The sequence below is a fragment of the Anopheles maculipalpis genome, chromosome X, assembly GCF_943734695.1.
Source record: "Anopheles maculipalpis chromosome X, idAnoMacuDA_375_x, whole genome shotgun sequence".
NCBI lineage: Eukaryota > Metazoa > Arthropoda > Insecta > Diptera > Culicidae > Anopheles > Anopheles maculipalpis.
The window spans coordinates 142,007-157,806 of record NC_064870.1 but is presented as its reverse complement, the minus strand read 5'-3'; the positions used below and the strand labels follow the sequence as shown (position 1 = coordinate 157,806).

Here is a 15,800-nt window from a genome sequence, read left to right as displayed (position 1 = left end):
GAACATTCTGTTCTAAATGTTTTACTATAAGCTTTTCACATTTCACTTGAAACACCTTTCCGATGTGTGCACTTTGCTCAGAAAACCATTGTAAAAGTCTTGCCCGGTAAGCATTTTCTTGCCTCCGATGGATAGTTGCAGTATTTCTAGTAATTGTCCGTCGCCACATCGCACCAACAATTGTTTGTTGCGCTTGGAGTATTCCACGTAGCCTGGTGTAACTGGTGTAAGACTTGTTTGCGCTTTGTTGAACGATAGTTTAAAAATTTTTACCACATCTCCGCCAAAGGTTGTTATTAGGGGTTGTAAGCCATACAAGGAACGGTACAAGTCATATATCCTTACTGAAGTTGAATTGCTCCACGAGATTTTAGCAAACTTTCGACTTATTTTGGGAGCTGTGGACGTATTGAGAGACTTATTAGGAGCGTCTTGTATAATAAAAATATTTCGCGATTAGCTTTTCGTACCATATGTAGCGTCAGCGTTATTCTGTATAGTTTGCCTCTGGTAGTAGGTCTCTAAATCTTCAATGCATGCAATCAAACAATCAGCCCCAATGTTTGCTAGTTGATCGTGCAACTGTGGCATTAGCGTGTCACGCCCAATGTCGACGGAAGACTGTAGCAGTATTTCACCGACATCGAACTGCAAGGGCTTGATGCGCATTATACTGACTCCGGTGCGCTGGTCACCATTTGCGATGGCGTGTACTATCGGTGCTGCACCCCTAAGCTTTGGTAGTAGACTAGCGTGTACATTAAGCATTCCTCTAAAGAGAAAGCACGTACAATTTAGCGCAAAGATGCACAGCTATCAGTTACAACTAGCAGTAGCAGCTTACCGATGGAAGGAATTTATCAAAGTCTCTGGGATGAGATGTCCAAACGAAACAACTACACCGAGATCAAACGTACTTGCAGCTCTGCGGGAGAAATATGCCCAATCGTGCAATGGTATACCTTCGGTGCGGCTATACCTTTTTACCGGATTCTTGGCCGCTTTGAAAGAAGTAACTACCTCGAGTCGCTCCACGCGACCATTATCTATTCTGCAATAATAGTAAACAAAGTGAGAAAGTTCAATAATCAAGGTTAGGTACGCATTGAAATGCTTTGCTGAACTGACAGATTTTTATGTAGTGCTTTCAGACTGGGCAATGAGAAGTGGTCCGTTCCAAAGAACAACACTTTGAGACGGCAAACGTTGGAAAAATACCGCTGAACATAGCCTATGTTCCGAAGAGTGGGTAATCTTGTATGTAGAAGCATATTGCGCCAGTTTTTGATGAGCGAGTTGTGTCTTCTTGATGAGCTGTGTTATATCCAACCATAAACAAAATTTTCAATAATGTACAGATCCGATTAATACTACTCATAACAAACGAATGACATACAGGTTATTTGCGCTCTACAATTGCATCATATGGAGATGTATGTGTGTGTATGTGTGTTTAAAGATCTCAAAGAATCGAACTCTTCTTTGAGTGCAATAATAATCCGATAAACGAGAGCTCGACTGCAATTTTCATTCAATTAACTTAATAGAATATGCCAAGGCTTCTTTATGAGGATATTTCCCGTTTCGGTAGCGGAGTCCATGACGCACTGGATTGTTTTCACTTTTGAAACGCGGTGTGGCCTTGGCATTGACAGTTGAATCTGGATGGTTGTCAAAACGGCTGTCAAAACATTGTTTATGTTTAACCACGTGTATTGCGGATCGGTCGGTATCGCTAAACATCGTTTGTGCCATTGATTTTGTTGCTAAATTATTGCTATTGCCATCATCATGTGCGGCAAACTGAGTAAAAAGACCGATGTAATACTTCGGCGGGAAGCGTTGACGGCCGTCCAGAAAGCGAACCCGTTCGAAACGGTGGTCACGAAATCGAAACACGCCGTGCTCAACCGTGGCGCACAATCTAAGCATCCCGGCAAGCTGCAGCGGGTATCGAACGAAAAACGAGGCCAAACGTTAGGCAAAGAATTTGCGCTGCTAAAGAAGACAAACCGCTTCCTGGATGCAAGGATCAACAGTAAATATGCGCGAGGCCCGTCCAAGAAGGAACAGTCGAAAGAGTTGTTCAACCTAATCCTAACACACGGTGGGCGTACGATGCATGAAATTGAAAGCTTCGACGATTTACCCGATGGGGCCGGTGATGATGAGGATGAAGTCGGTATGCTTCAAGGTAAGTAGCGTTCGCTTTTGTCCACCGGCGCGTGTGACGAAGGGAAGATAAATTTGGATTTTTTTTTCTTCATTTCATTCCAGAATCCTTCACCAGGGAGACACATTTTGGTGGTGGTTCGGATGACGAAAGGCCCAGCAGGGATCGGAAAACGGTTATCGAGGAGATGATTGCTGAAAGCAAGCGCCAGAAATCGGAACGCCAACAGGAAAATGATGAAGTGTACGATATGCGGCAAAAGCTAGACGAGGAGCTGAAGAATTTGATGCCACAGCTTAATGAGCACATCCGGAAGGATGAGGAACGACCGAAACCGGACGATTTCGATCAAGCGCTGCGGGAAATGATTTTTGAGCCACGCGGTGTACCAACCGAGAAGCTTAAAACCGTCAACAATGCGGCCACCGAACAGAATCGACGTGAGGTTTTGGACCGTGAAAAGCAGGAGCGAATGCAGGCCGTATCCGTACCGGCAAAGAAAGTGTGCGCAAATCGACCACTTTCGGCGGATGCACTGTGCGACGAGTACGTCGTAGAAGACGTTGGTAACGAGGAGGACGAGGACGATTATGCATACGGGCAGGAAAATGGGACCGGTGAGAATGATGAGCCTGTATCAAATGGATCCGATGCCGTGTCGGACGATGATGCGGAGAGTAGCGATATGGACAGTTTAGTGGATCTAAAAGCAGTTACACAGCCTGCTAGTGATAAGGAGTCTAACGATTCGGAAGCAGACGAGGATTTGGTAACGGAAAACGCTACGAAACCAAAACTACCGTTGAAAGCGACCAACAAGGAAGAGAATCCTGTGTTGCATGTGGTGGACGTGCCAAGAAATTACGAACAGTTTGAAGAGATGCTTGAAGAAAAAAGGGTTACAGAGAAAACACATCTAATAGCGAGCATGGTACATACGCTGAAGCAGAAGAATTTCCTGCACAAATCACGCTGGTCGGTACTGTTCGCGTATGTCTTAAACTATGTAAGCCAGCGTTTTACGCGAGCAACTGCGATTGAGGCAGAATTTCAAGCGTTACACCAACTAACGCCTCTGCTTCATGATATAGTGGCCGCCGATTCTTCCGGCATAGGGCAAGTGTTCCAAAGTATTTTGGAGGAAAAGTATAGCGACTTTAAAAATCGTCCCCGTCGCTATCCGGATCTTTCGACGTTGGTGTTTCTGAAACTAGTTCCTCTGCTATTTTCCGCTTCCGATCGAAGACATTCCATCGTTACACCGGCAATGGTTTTTATCGGAGAAATACTTTCCCGATGTCAAGTGCGAAACCGACGAGACATTAGCCGTGGTTTGTTGCTCGTAACGACGGTGCTGGAGTGTCTGGAGCATTCCAAACGGTTTCTACCGTCAGCGATTGCTTTCTTGATGGGTGTGCTTGGGCAAGCTTGCACTAAAGACGCATTACCTCCAATCACAACCATCATACAACCGTTCAGGTTATCCTCGAGCTTACTACTTACTGAATCGGGAAAAGACCTGCACGTGACTGATGTGCTTCAACTAACTGCACAGGATCTACTGCTCATACAAATCACTACATCGTTTAAGGTACGTGCGATCGCTTGCGCTGTTTCGTTGGTGACCACTCTTTGCAAGCAGCTCGAAATCGTCGCAGCAGCATCTCTCGCGAAGCAATTTCTGCAACCGCTGAACTACATACAGCACAGATCATACCCTTGGCCGGTACAGAAAATGCTTCAGCAAGCTATGCAAGCACTGACGGAGCTCTCGAAGCAACCGTTAGTTTACTTGGTGCAGGCGGAAAAGAAACCGAAACCGTTGCGTTTGCTCGAACCGAAAATCAATTTCATCTATGAGGATATCAGACGACGACCCAAGACAGCAATACCTATACGTGAACAGCGCAGAAAGATTCAGCAAAAGATAAAAAAAGTTATGCGTGGCGCAAAGCGCGAAATTCGGCTTGACAACGATTACATCGCAAAACTGCAGCACAAACGACGCATGGAGAATGATCGGGACCGACACCAGAAGGTTCGTCAGATATTTAGCCACGCGTCATCTCAGCAGGCCGAGTTCAATTCGCTCGAGAAGAGAGCAAAGTATCGCAAGTAAGTGGATTTGGCACAACGATTGTACCTGTATTACTGTGCAGAAATTGCAATTGTTTGTAAGTCTTATGTGTGACGCAATGTATCCAGCTTATTCTTGAATATTGTGCGAACATGATGAAAAGCCTATCTTTTAAGTATCCAGCCAGGAAGATCGAGCGACAGATGTGTTACACTTAAGAAGAAAAGTTTTGGTAATGTGTTTTTTTTTTGTTAAAACTAAGCTAAATAATGATTTTTTTTTAAATATAAATGCGAGAGGCTCTTATGTCCCTTTATTTTATTTTTTTACATTAATGCCAATGTCACAGGATTGCAATATCTCTGATCCCTAATAGCCGTCTCACACTACTTGCCATGCTTTTCGAAGTATTCACGCGAATCCTTCGGGTTGGGCTTGATGGTAGCCGCATTCGTTTTCGGTTCCCAATTGGCTGGGCACACTTCTCCGTGCTTTTCGACGAATTGAAACGCCTTAATCAACCGGAGCGTTTCGTCCACCGACCGACCGACCGGCAGATCGTTGATCGTAATCTGACGCACCACACCGTTAGGATCGATGATGAACAAACCGCGCAGGGAGATGCCATCCTTAAGCAGTACACCGTAGTCTGCAGAAATTTGCTTCGTCAGGTCAGCCAACAGTGGATACTCCAGGTGGCCAAGACCGCCCGCTTTACGCGGCATGCTGATCCAGGCCAGATGTGAAAAGTGAGAATCAACCGAAACACCGACGACTTCCGTATTGAGCTCCTTAAACTCTTTGATGCGATCACTGAACGCGATAATCTCCGTCGGACAGACGAATGTACTGAAAGAATGTATAACCAATGTGTAAGTGAAAGTGGGAGCACATAAACTAGTGTGTCGCCGGGTCGCTTACAAATCGAGGGGATAGAAAAACAGTACTAGATATTTGCCCTTATAATCTTCCAGCTTGATTTCGTGAAAATCATTTTTGACGACGGCGGTTCCCTTAAAGGATGGGGCGGGATGTTGAACCTGGGCCACCGACAGGACACGGCTGGAATGTAGCAAGCCTCGGTGGAATCCAACACCGGACGACAGACAGGAGCACTGTGTATTTACCAATAGTTGGAAGAAGAGATTTTCGTTACATAATCGATTCGTTTTTTAGTTCTAGGCTGGGGTACAATACGGGATGGTTGCTACGTACCGCTTTAGTTAGATTGCGGGTCAGAAAGGACATTGTTGTGGGTTATTTAAGACAGTTTACAGTGATTTTTGTAGATTATTACGCGGACCGCAGGATCACCCGTTTCGAGTGTTTTTTTTTTTTTTTTGCTGTGTGTGCTATGCTTTTCATCAACTGACAGATGGATTGAAGACACGATTAACAGCTATCACCAAAGTTGGTAAAGAGCAAGGTATATACATAATAGAAATCCTATTGACAAAATCTATGTAAATCTGCCAACTACGGCACTACTAAGGCAAATTTGTATTCAAAAATCCCTAAGTAGTTATTACAAAAGCAATTTTGTCAACAGGTTGGTAAAGTCCAAGGTATATATCTTCCTTACGCACATTCGCATTCTTGAAAAAAAATATACGAGTTTGGCAACACTGCTAATGTAAACAAAATATTCAATGACAGCGATGCTTTTATTTGTTCTTTATCTTTACTGTTCAGATAGTTTTGTACGTGTAAGAGGATAAAAGTTTTTTATCTTTTGGGACAAAAGAAGATATAAATGTTCTAAATAAATGCAGTAAAGTTTTTGGTTGCATGATTTTCATCTCGCAATCGTACTAGAAGTGGTTCAACTTTGCGCGCTAACCTTTGAATAAACGATTGCTGGATTCCCCCAACTTTCATAGCTCCCGTACACCATTCTGAGAAACGTATCCGTGTTGTCCGTTTGCCAACACACAGATTGCAGATCCTTTCGGCAGCCCGAAAATGGTATACAAGTCTATCGTGTTCGTTGCTACACTGGTCGCAGGCGTGCTAATTTATACTGGCAATGCTTGGACCGCTCGTGGCTGTGTCGACCTAGACTCATTAACCTTCGATAAGGTAACGCGCAAGTTTCGCTACAGTCTGGTAAAGTTCGATACCGCCTTTCCGTACGGCGAGAAGCATGAAGCGTTCACGAACCTTGCGCTTCAAACTGTCGATACCACCGATGATCTCCTGTTTGCCCTGATTGGAATTAAGGATTACGGCGATCAAGATAACGTCGATCTCGGCCAACGGTTCAATATCCCTAAAGAATATCCGGTGATAATGCTTTTTATGGGCGATCATACGGACCCGATTGCTTTCCCACCGGATGAGCCAGTAACCAGTGAGAATTTGCGCAAATTTCTCAAACGGAACACGGACCTTTACATCGGTTTACCGGGATGTGTACAGAAGTTGGACGAGCTGGCACAAGAGTTCATGAGTGCGAAAGACGCTACCGAAAGGCACCGGATAATCGCTGAGGTGGAGCGAGCGGCATACCATACGGAAACGGAGGACGCAACGAAAAAATCTTACCCGATGTACCTTTCCCTGATGCGAAAGATCGTCAAAGTTAACCAACCATCGAGGGACTTTATAAGCGAGGAGATGAAACGGGTCGAAAAGCTACTTGCAGAGAAGCTGAGCGATGCGAAGAAGGCTGAACTGATGTACCGCACCAACGTAATGCTTTCGTTTAATGTGCTAAACGGAGCGCTTAACTCGGAACGAACCGAACTGTAGAACAAATAAATGTTCTTGAGCATGCATCTCAGATCATGGAACGGCATTGTGCCGGAGTGTAGATACAACTTATTCGGAAAAAAGGGGAACGAAACGCTGGGAACATTTAGGTAAGTTGTTTCTAAGTAGTACATCCGGTTTTGCCATCACACACTTTGGACGATATTTTTCGACGATCAGATTCAATCAGATCAGTTCGATCGGACGATCAGTTCAAAATAGACATTCAGAATTCATTCAAAATAGTCATTTTGCGTCTTAAAATGTTTGGTACATTTAAAATTTCCGTTACGTTAAAGCGTATACGATGTAGAAGACAGAACAATGCGCACCTGCTATGAAACCCATCGCGAGATCAGTATTGTGCGATGTACAATTACTTGCTCTTCATACATCTTGTCAGGTTCCTCCTACCCGTCCGCTTCGCGCAGATCAGCATTGCTTGAACGGTTGATTTCTACGCGATGATTTCTCCTTTCACAGCAGCCAAACCGCAGCATAACCAGCAGAAAAAGAGCGTGAGAAGAGTGAGTCTCTGGGAGAAAATTTCTTTTCTTCCGGAGCGATGAAAATCGGCGTGAAGAAGAAGCGATATAGCTGCTATGTGTAGTAAGGTGAAGAAAGCAAAAATATGTTATAATGAAGGAAAGAAGTATCGGAAAGCAGCAGAGGAAACTGTTGAGGAAACCAAAGTTTTTTTTTTTTTGTGTTAGAGCAAATGAGCTGCGGTAAGTTATCCTGCCTCCACCGAAGATTGCAATTGATTGACCATAGCTGATGTGGCTGATGCCCTGTAAGGAAGGGGCTATGTTTGAAGAGATGATACATGTGTTTAAATCATTACCTAGATAACTGTCCTTTAATCGATATCGATCGGTTCTATACTAGGCTGTGACAATTGCAGAATGTCGGCATATTTGTCAACATTACAGCAGTTTAGTGACTCAAAACAAATACCCCTCCCCCCAATGAAACAAGACTTTTTTTAACAACAAAAAGGTAACACCGCCGAAAGACAAGACATTCAAGCGAACCATACGTACCCTCTCTGATTTTATCCACTTTCCATTCCCTCCCCCACAAACCGCCCATTCCACCCTCCCACCTTCCTATGTATACACACGGTTGAGTTCGCGAAAGGTGCGTCACACCAGTAGAATACTGCCTTGAGGGTAGACCACCATCCCCACTTCGATACCGAGCCGAGTCATGACCGCGACCGTAGAGGCATTCCGTCGACCGAGTCTACCGTCGAAGCCTCTCGATCGAGCCCGGACGCTTTGTGGGCTTACCGGGGCGCCTCAGTTACGTACTGGCACTACGAACGAGCGCACTTGTGCTGCATCCATTCGCGCCTATTTGGTTTTGCTTTTCTTAAGTTTGGACTGTTTTTAACGGGAAGCATATACACACGAAGTCAACACGGGAAGGTCTTGGAAGGTGTGTCGCACCTGAACACCTTGTGCGCGGCTTGGAGGATTTCTTGTGTTATGTGTACACGTGTATACGCGCGCGAGCGCATAAATGTGTGTGTGTGTGTGTGTGTGTGTGTGTGTGTGTGTGTGTGTGTGTGTGCGTGTGCGTGTGTGTGTTCGTGTGTTAGTGATCCAGCACACGTGAATGGGTGTTCGTTTTTGTCGTGTTTGCGCACCGTGTCGTGGAGGCCCGTTATCCGTGTGGTGCTGTTCCTCTAGAGAATCTGTATAAACGCGTCTTCTTCTTCCGAGGAAATCTATTAAGCTCTGACTAAGTGTCCCCCGTGGCCGTGGTTAGGGAACGTTGCGGGTCAGCTTACAACACGGCTAGGATTAAATGGGGTGAGAGAGCGAAAGAAAAGTAGCGTCCAACCAATGAACGTTGAGCCCTCTTGGTGCGAAGTACCTTCTTTTTGACATAGAAGTCAGCTCAAAATATGTTTCTATTCTATGCGCTGTGCTCGAGAAGAAAAACAAGTGCATCAAGTTCAATGCACATGAAGTCACGAGAGCACTGCAGTGAAGTGGACAACCATCGCCATCGATTGTGGTTTACGTTTTGTCTGACGACTTACTGGCTGACAGGCTGTGTCTCAAAAATTGTGATTCCGGAAGTGTCTTGCAAAAGGTCTCATCTCCTATCAACTACATCACACAGCCGTTAACCACATTCAACCGTAGCATATCCAAAGGTCGGAAAATTGGCATTGGAACATCAAATTTCGGTCAGTTAGATACTCCGAAGCTTTTGGTCACATCGTCAAGGTTTGAACAATTGCTCTGTACCAAATAATACTTGGAAGGTTTTCCGCTCGACGCAAGGCACCTTCAGCTAATGGCCTTTGTTAATAATTTCCAAATGCCGCGATTGCATTTTTTTCAACCCATCTTAAGCAATGCGACAGAAATATGCGCACCAGACCAGTGTGCGCATATTTCTGTCGCGTTAGCGTTTCTCTTACGTGGCGAATTTTCTTCGTTCCTGCTTTGCAAAGTCAGAGGATTAGCTAATTTTCCACTATAGTGGGATTGTTGCATTGGATGCGAAAGAAGTGGATCATCGAAAACGAACATGGAAAACAGCAAAAACATCGACCCAGCTAGATCAGGCCCACTCGTAGTACGTTCTTAATCTTGTCAAAAATTAATTGTTATTTTAATAACGATGGACGAAGGTGACAGAGATCCCGATGGTTAACTGGTATACTAAAATGGAAAAATAAGTAAACTTCAATTGTATACACACTCTGCGATTGTGTGATTTGGCGAATTTCTTCGTAAACCATCCCCGACGTGGATTGTTGTAGCGTTACGTTCTATCGTACTTCTTGGCTAGGTCAACAGGCAGTAGCCACTAAAAAACAGTTTGTAACTGTTAATAGTCATCAAGTCAAGTGTTGTCCGTGTACGTTGTAGCTAGATCTGTTCTAAGGCGGGATGTTCGAAATAAAGATACATCAACTTTCAAATGTATTTTCATTTTCCTACTCGAACCGGTCACACCATGAAGTTCGTCCTAATCGATTGAAAGCGAATATTATCATTCGTTGCTCCAGACCCCTTCCCAACTTCTGATGTCTCAGCATCGCGAAGGGTCATGAGAAAGTTGAATAACAAATCTTCGCGATGTTGACGATATTCCATTGAGACGTGGAAAGTGTTACAAATCGAAGGAATACTTGTGGTAGAAGTCTTAGAGACGCTCCTGTCCAAGTGCTTCACTTCACACGGAATTCCCTAACGTTAGCAAGACAAAGTTCAAGTTCTGCTTATTGTTTAACGTTCTTACAAAATAGAACCACAAATAGCCGAGAAGGCTCCGAAAAGGAGAACCATCTAACAATTGGTTCGTACTGGCCCTGCCGTCAACTTCACCAGACTTAGTCCACTAGTAGGACACGAATAGTAATGAAATGCATCAGATACTATGCCGATGTGCCGGCTGTGGTAGTTGGTGTGGTAGCGGCGACGGTGGCCAAGCACAATAACAACATCGCTATATTGCTTAAAAACTGGGGCTCGCTTGTTGCCGTCTCGGCCTGGTAAACTTACCGACGCTTGGGTTGTGAAAATGGGCAATTGTTGCCGATGCCGTGGCGATGATGAAAATTATATGTCCGCCCGCCACAGTCCGAGTCCGCACCACTGATTCTTTACACACGGCGTTTTTGTAGCCCCTGTTGCATTCCGGAGGGTCTTCCCTTCGCCGGTTGCCACACCCACTTATCTATGAATTAACAAGGAAAAAACCTGCAATGCTGTATCGCAAGAGTAGCTATAACATAGTTTTGCTGCCATTGACTTTGCTTTGGTTATGCGGCAGAATGTTGTAGTTTTGTATAGCACATGAGGCTCTGTAAAATTGGATGTGATTTTAATCTCGATGGAGAAGATAATTTTGTGGTTATATGTTAACTCCTAACTTATATTCTGTTATGGAGAATTTGGTCTTCTCTGTAAACATTCCTGCAATGCATTTTGTACAATCGATGAAAAGTGACAGTTGCTGTTGATGGCTGCAGATATGTCCAGCGATGTACCAATAATTCATCAACTTTCATGGTTGATGATTGGAAAGTGTGACGCCATTTACTTATCACAAACATGTTTTTTTTTAAATAAGGAGCTGCAGGCAGTCTTACAAGAACACCCCCCTCCCCCCTTTGATTCCTCCCGGATTAATTCTTCTAATCACAAACTAATCACAAACAAGTTTTTTTTCAATTGAGAAGCTGCAGGAAGCCTTAAAAGAACCCTTAACCCCCTACCTTCCTCCCTCCCTCTTTGATCCCTCTCGGATTAATCGAATAGAATGCCTATCTGTTTGGCTGTTCAATCTTTAAAGGCACCATTTTGCCTATAAAGAGTGAACAGCGAACATTTTTTGCAGTTTAACCTAACCTTGTCTTGCATTCGATTTCTACAAAATTTATTATCCGCACGGACACTGGTGCTGCTGGCCATCAATTTCTATCGTATTTCGCAAGCAGTGCGGAACTGCCAGGGCAACCATTGCTATCGTGTCATTGAGCGTCATGTTCGTCAAGCGTTTTGCTTGTAGTAGCATGCAGCTAGGAAAAAAGCCTGCGCGTTCCGGCGCCATACGCTAGATCAGTATGGTTTTCCGAGGAGTAACGCCATAACATTTCCAAGTCTATTTGCCACTGGTGCACAGGCGAAGGCACGAGTAATAGATACTATAGATGATTCGTTCATCTCGATCCTGTGAATGGGTATGAGGTAGGACATCACCATGATCATATTCTGGTCGAAGGGAAATACTTTCTATTTCTCTCGTAGTATGAGACGAATGTTGCGGCAAATGGACTAGATAGTTAGTTTTCGAACAGGAACAGGTTGTCGAACGAGCTTATGAAACGATAAAGAAATTATAGCCCGATAATAAAGTTTCGCATAATCCTTTCGGCCTCGGGACACCGGACAGAGTGTGTGGCCGAGCAAGAAAGGGGAGTGGGGCTTTCGGTAGGCAGTATGGAAGATCGTCGTATAGAAAGTAAAATTTCTGTACCAAACCTCCACGGCAACTAGTCGTCTTACACGCGGTGGTTGTGATAAAAAACTGCGGCCGCAACTGGTTCCACCATTCGGGTGACAACACGTTTCCACAATCATAATAATGCGGCGGTGAGCTAGGACCGAGCTATGACTCCTTTCGCCCAACGATCACTCAAACCTGCCGTTGATTCCCCCTCACCGCATTTCATCAACCTTATACCGCCTGTCAGTATGAAATGCCAGTCTCTTGGTCGGGAATCAGCTATTCCTTTTATGTTTCTGTTGGAAAGATTCACTTGGACTTAACAGGTCTGCTGCGGTATCTTCCGAGGACTAACTGGTAAGAGGCTACGCACTCTTCATGAAGAGAAAGATTTTTAGGCATAGGGAATTTTTAATGCGTATTTTCTTAAATTTTATCGATTTTACTGCTGATCTCCGACACCCGATGATATAAAATTTATTATTTATGGACCTTTATTTATTTATTAAACTGAGCATGCCCGGGATAAGGCAAAAAACAGGAAGGAAATGCCCCGTTATTCAAGTTTATATACATAGTCATCACATGCGGTGTTGAAAATACGGCGAAGAGCCGTCATACTTAAAATAAATAAATAAATAAATAAAAAAAAATATTATTTTATTAATTATTGACTCGGAAAAAATGTAGGACAGGGGAGAGAGACATTCTGGAACGGTCACCAAAGGTGACAGGGTTATGTAAAACTTTCACAATCGGAAGAAAGTCACATCGCTCTTATGTTCGATGTCGAATTCGTTCATTCGAAACCAATCGGTGTATCTCGCGCACATTGGGAATCCGTGTATCGTACATGTAGCGTAGTTTTTGTTATTGTTGTTGCTAAAGTTGGTGTCGTTTTTTTTTGGGGTGGACCTACGCCGAAGGAGTGAAAGTTTTTTCAGACGTAACAACATCTGGCCGTACCAACAGACGACCGGCGTTGGAATGCAATAAAAAGTGGAAAGTAAATGTTCCCTCGTTAATGTGTTAATGTTTGACTAGCTGCTTCCTTCGCGCACTGTCTTAACTCTTTCCCGGGAAGGGACAAAAGAAAAAAAGGAATAGTTAATGTGTAATTGGCGGTCCGTTGGTAAATCGACTACGGCGCTGGTCTTCGCTCGGTAGAACCAGGGTACAAATCCCATCCGTACCAGATGTTAAAATGTGCCACAATTAAAATTCTCTAGACACAATCACGACTACTTTGGATAGTGTAGCTGAAGATTGTAATGTGTAGCGCAGAAGAGGCCAAATTCCGCGTTGAAATTATTTGGATCGTTAGTATGCTAGACACAAGTCCATCAATCAGTATGTCGAGTGCCTAGAGAATTTCCCAGGAAAAAATCAGATATTAAAAATAATTTGCGGAAGCTTAAGCCTGGAAACTAAGACGTCTTCTCTTTCTAGAATAAATCCATCAAGAAGATATAGAATTTGATACGCACAATCAATGCAAAGTATATGCTATGCAACTATCAGTATCGGGAACCTGACATCAACAAACTGGCATTCAGTCGAAATTGACTTTGTACGACTATATGCCTGCAAATCAAAGATGGAAAAGGAACTGTTTGCACACACAAATTATGGCTTAAGATAAGTAAGATCACTACCGCTAGATTATACAATCACAGTCACTTCTATCTCTCTCTCTCTCTCTATTTCTCTCTCTCGCTCTCTCTCTCTCTCTCTCTCTCTCTCTCTCTCTCTCGAATCAAAAGTTTGTGAAGCAGGATGCGTAATGAATCCGTAGAGCGGAGTGATTAATCTCACTTTCGCAGTTCCGAATGTCGCCCTTGGGTACCTGTGTGGTGTCTTGAAGGTGTAGCTTTCAAATATAAATTAAAAAAGCAGTGAAAGAGTGAGAGACACAGCATATATCCAAAAGGTAAATTAAGAAAATTGTGCTCCAAAAAGTCTTCCAAAAATCCTCCCTCCAGCGGTATGAATACATTGTTTGGTGTCCGCTCCACATTCACGTGTCTAGGCGTATATATGGTGCGAAAGGGTGAAAGTACAGTTGCAGCAAAATTTTTTCTATTCAACCATTCTTCAATCGGGTCTTTACCGTGTGCCGTACGACTACTACGATCCATCTCGATCGGTTCCCGCCTAACATTCTCTCCTTTTTCTTATTCCCATATTTTTTTTCACAGAGGTGAAAAAGACCCAGGATGTCCCAAACCTAGATAAACATTACAATAACAACAGATCTCTCAGGTGCTTAACTTTTACAGCGAAAATGGACGCCCGATTTAGTATTCCAGCCTAACCGTGCAACACTTTTACTAGGTGCGTTCGTGACGTAATTGAATGCAAATTTTCATTGTCTTAAGATCCTTAGTTGAACTGCGCTGCATTTGTTGGAAATGATGGACATTCAGCATGCACCTGACGGAACGGCTAGTTCGCGTTGCAGAAGCCACGTTTAGTTTAAAGGTGAAGCAGGTGAGACGGGCACCTTGTTCCTTAATTCAGTTGCAATTGAATTAAATTTCAATTGTTTGGTTTTACGCGTATCACCTAAAACATCTCGTGGAGTAAAGATGAAGGTGAAGCGAAAATGGCCCGCGAAGTTACCGGAGTTGAGACGGACAGGAAAGAGAAGGTCAATTAGTTGCTGTGGATTCACTCCGGCAGCTAGGTTTGCTTGCGTTGGGTTTTCATTTTCTCACACCCTTCACGAAAGCGCACATTTTTCACGCTATATCGCTCCGATTATCTCTCGCACAGCACGTCTTCACCATTCCTAACCTATCGTTTTCCTCTATCCGGAGGATAGGAACTCTGCAAAACAATGGTGTAGATGTAGGACTGCATGACCGGTGAAGATTTGGCGCAGTGGTTGATAATTGTGTTCACCTTCTCCTATCAAGAGTACCTTCGGCGACGGGTAGCCATTGCTGCTGAGACGGAGAGAAATTGGAGCCACTTCTTCGTTAGCGACCGAAGGTACATGTGGGCCTCCAAAATGGTAATCTTTTCGGATTGTGCAGATGATGCAGATGATCGGTGTTATGTGGTTGCACTGCTTCCATCGCTAATCTACGTTACGTCTGACTTTGTTGGGGCATACGAATTTCGTATTGTGTCTGAACGCCCATCCCAGTTATGTCTGTTCCAATAGTGCCGATTTTGGTTTAACCCACGTTAGTTGAGACGATAAGGTTCGAAAGTGGTTATGCATATGCATAAGGCCACAAAGGCTACCCGAAAGCTTCAGTACGTCGACCCAATTCGCGGCTATAAGTTCCGTAGGCCGTAAGAAAAAATCAAAATAGAAATGGTTTGGCAAAATTAACCTCGTGGTGTAAATGCAAAAACTCTTTCGTCAACCGGGAAATTCTAAATTTTTCTGCACGTATTCGAAGGAGCAGAGAAATGTTTGGAACTGTAATCGATCCTTTTATCACCGGGACTCGACTTCATTTCCCAATTCCACAGATATTCTGCAAAAATTCTACCGCAGGTAGAACGGCGTCACGCAGCAATACGGCCTGACCATCCTTAATAAATGAAAAAAAAAGAAAAGAACGGCGTCACGGCTACAAAAGTGAAGTACAAGATAAAGAGCAGTTATCAGTGACCTCCTGGGAATATGATGACGATGCAATTGTATCTTGCCAATTACTATCTCTCTTAGTTCGTTGTCATTATGTTTCTTGACAGGCATATAATGAAATGTTAGATTTTCTTACATTACAGTCTATTCCATTTTGTTTAATTTTTGTTATACTCAATTCTCCTTTTGAGATTTTTTAATTAATTGAGTTATACTCAATT

General features: G+C 43.7%; 4 protein-coding genes across 4 annotated transcripts in view; 2 read left to right on the top strand and 2 right to left on the bottom strand.

Moving 5' to 3' along the window:
* The window catches only part of LOC126561470 (thioredoxin-dependent peroxide reductase, mitochondrial-like), a 160,483-nt gene extending 155,178 nt beyond the window's left edge, over window positions 1–5,305 (bottom strand). The window contains exons 1-2 of the mRNA XM_050217639.1: window positions 5,172–5,305; window positions 4,636–5,099 (exon numbers count right to left, since the gene is read on the bottom strand). Of these exons, the coding sequence (XP_050073596.1) occupies window positions 4,637–4,975 (339 nt within the window). The 5' untranslated portion in view covers window positions 4,976–5,099; window positions 5,172–5,305 and the 3' untranslated portion in view covers window position 4,636. The remainder of the gene's footprint in view (window positions 1–4,635; window positions 5,100–5,171) is intronic.
* Window positions 4–1,271, bottom strand: LOC126558656 (methionyl-tRNA formyltransferase, mitochondrial). Its single transcript, XM_050215091.1, has 4 exons — window positions 1,129–1,271; window positions 845–1,051; window positions 471–772; window positions 4–398 (listed from the first exon to the last, which is right to left on the bottom strand). The coding sequence occupies exons 1-4, from the start codon at window positions 1,269–1,271 to the stop codon at window positions 43–45; spliced, it is 1,008 nt and encodes a 335-aa protein (XP_050071048.1). The 3' UTR covers window positions 4–42.
* On the top strand, window positions 1,789–4,292 carry LOC126568515 (nucleolar protein 14 homolog). The gene is made up of 2 exons (XM_050225007.1): window positions 1,789–2,194; window positions 2,278–4,292. The coding sequence occupies exons 1-2, from the start codon at window positions 1,792–1,794 to the stop codon at window positions 4,290–4,292; spliced, it is 2,418 nt and encodes an 805-aa protein (XP_050080964.1). The 5' UTR covers window positions 1,789–1,791.
* Window positions 5,306–6,212: 907 nt separating the features above from the next.
* On the top strand, window positions 6,213–7,015 carry LOC126559800 (protein windbeutel). The gene has a single exon (XM_050215977.1). The coding sequence runs from the start codon at window positions 6,213–6,215 to the stop codon at window positions 6,999–7,001; it is 789 nt and encodes a 262-aa protein (XP_050071934.1). The 3' UTR covers window positions 7,002–7,015.
* The last annotated feature ends 8,785 nt before the right edge of the window (window positions 7,016–15,800 follow it).

Coding starts and splice junctions, on each gene's coding strand:
- LOC126568515 (XM_050225007.1), top strand. CDS start 1,792: ATGTGCGGCAAACTGAGTAAAAAGACCGATGTAATACTTCGGCGGGAA. Junction 2,195..2,277: donor TGAAGTCGGTATGCTTCAAG/GTAAGTAGCGTT, acceptor ATTTCATTCCAG/AATCCTTCACCAGGGAGACA.
- LOC126558656 (XM_050215091.1), bottom strand. CDS start 1,271: ATGCTTCTACATACAAGATTACCCACTCTTCGGAACATAGGCTATGTT. Junction 773..844: donor TTGATAAATTCCTTCCATCG/GTAAGCTGCTAC, acceptor CTTTCTCTTTAG/AGGAATGCTTAATGTACACG. Junction 399..470: donor TAACGCTGACGCTACATATG/GTACGAAAAGCT, acceptor ATACGTCCACAG/CTCCCAAAATAAGTCGAAAG.
- LOC126559800 (XM_050215977.1), top strand. CDS start 6,213: ATGGTATACAAGTCTATCGTGTTCGTTGCTACACTGGTCGCAGGCGTG.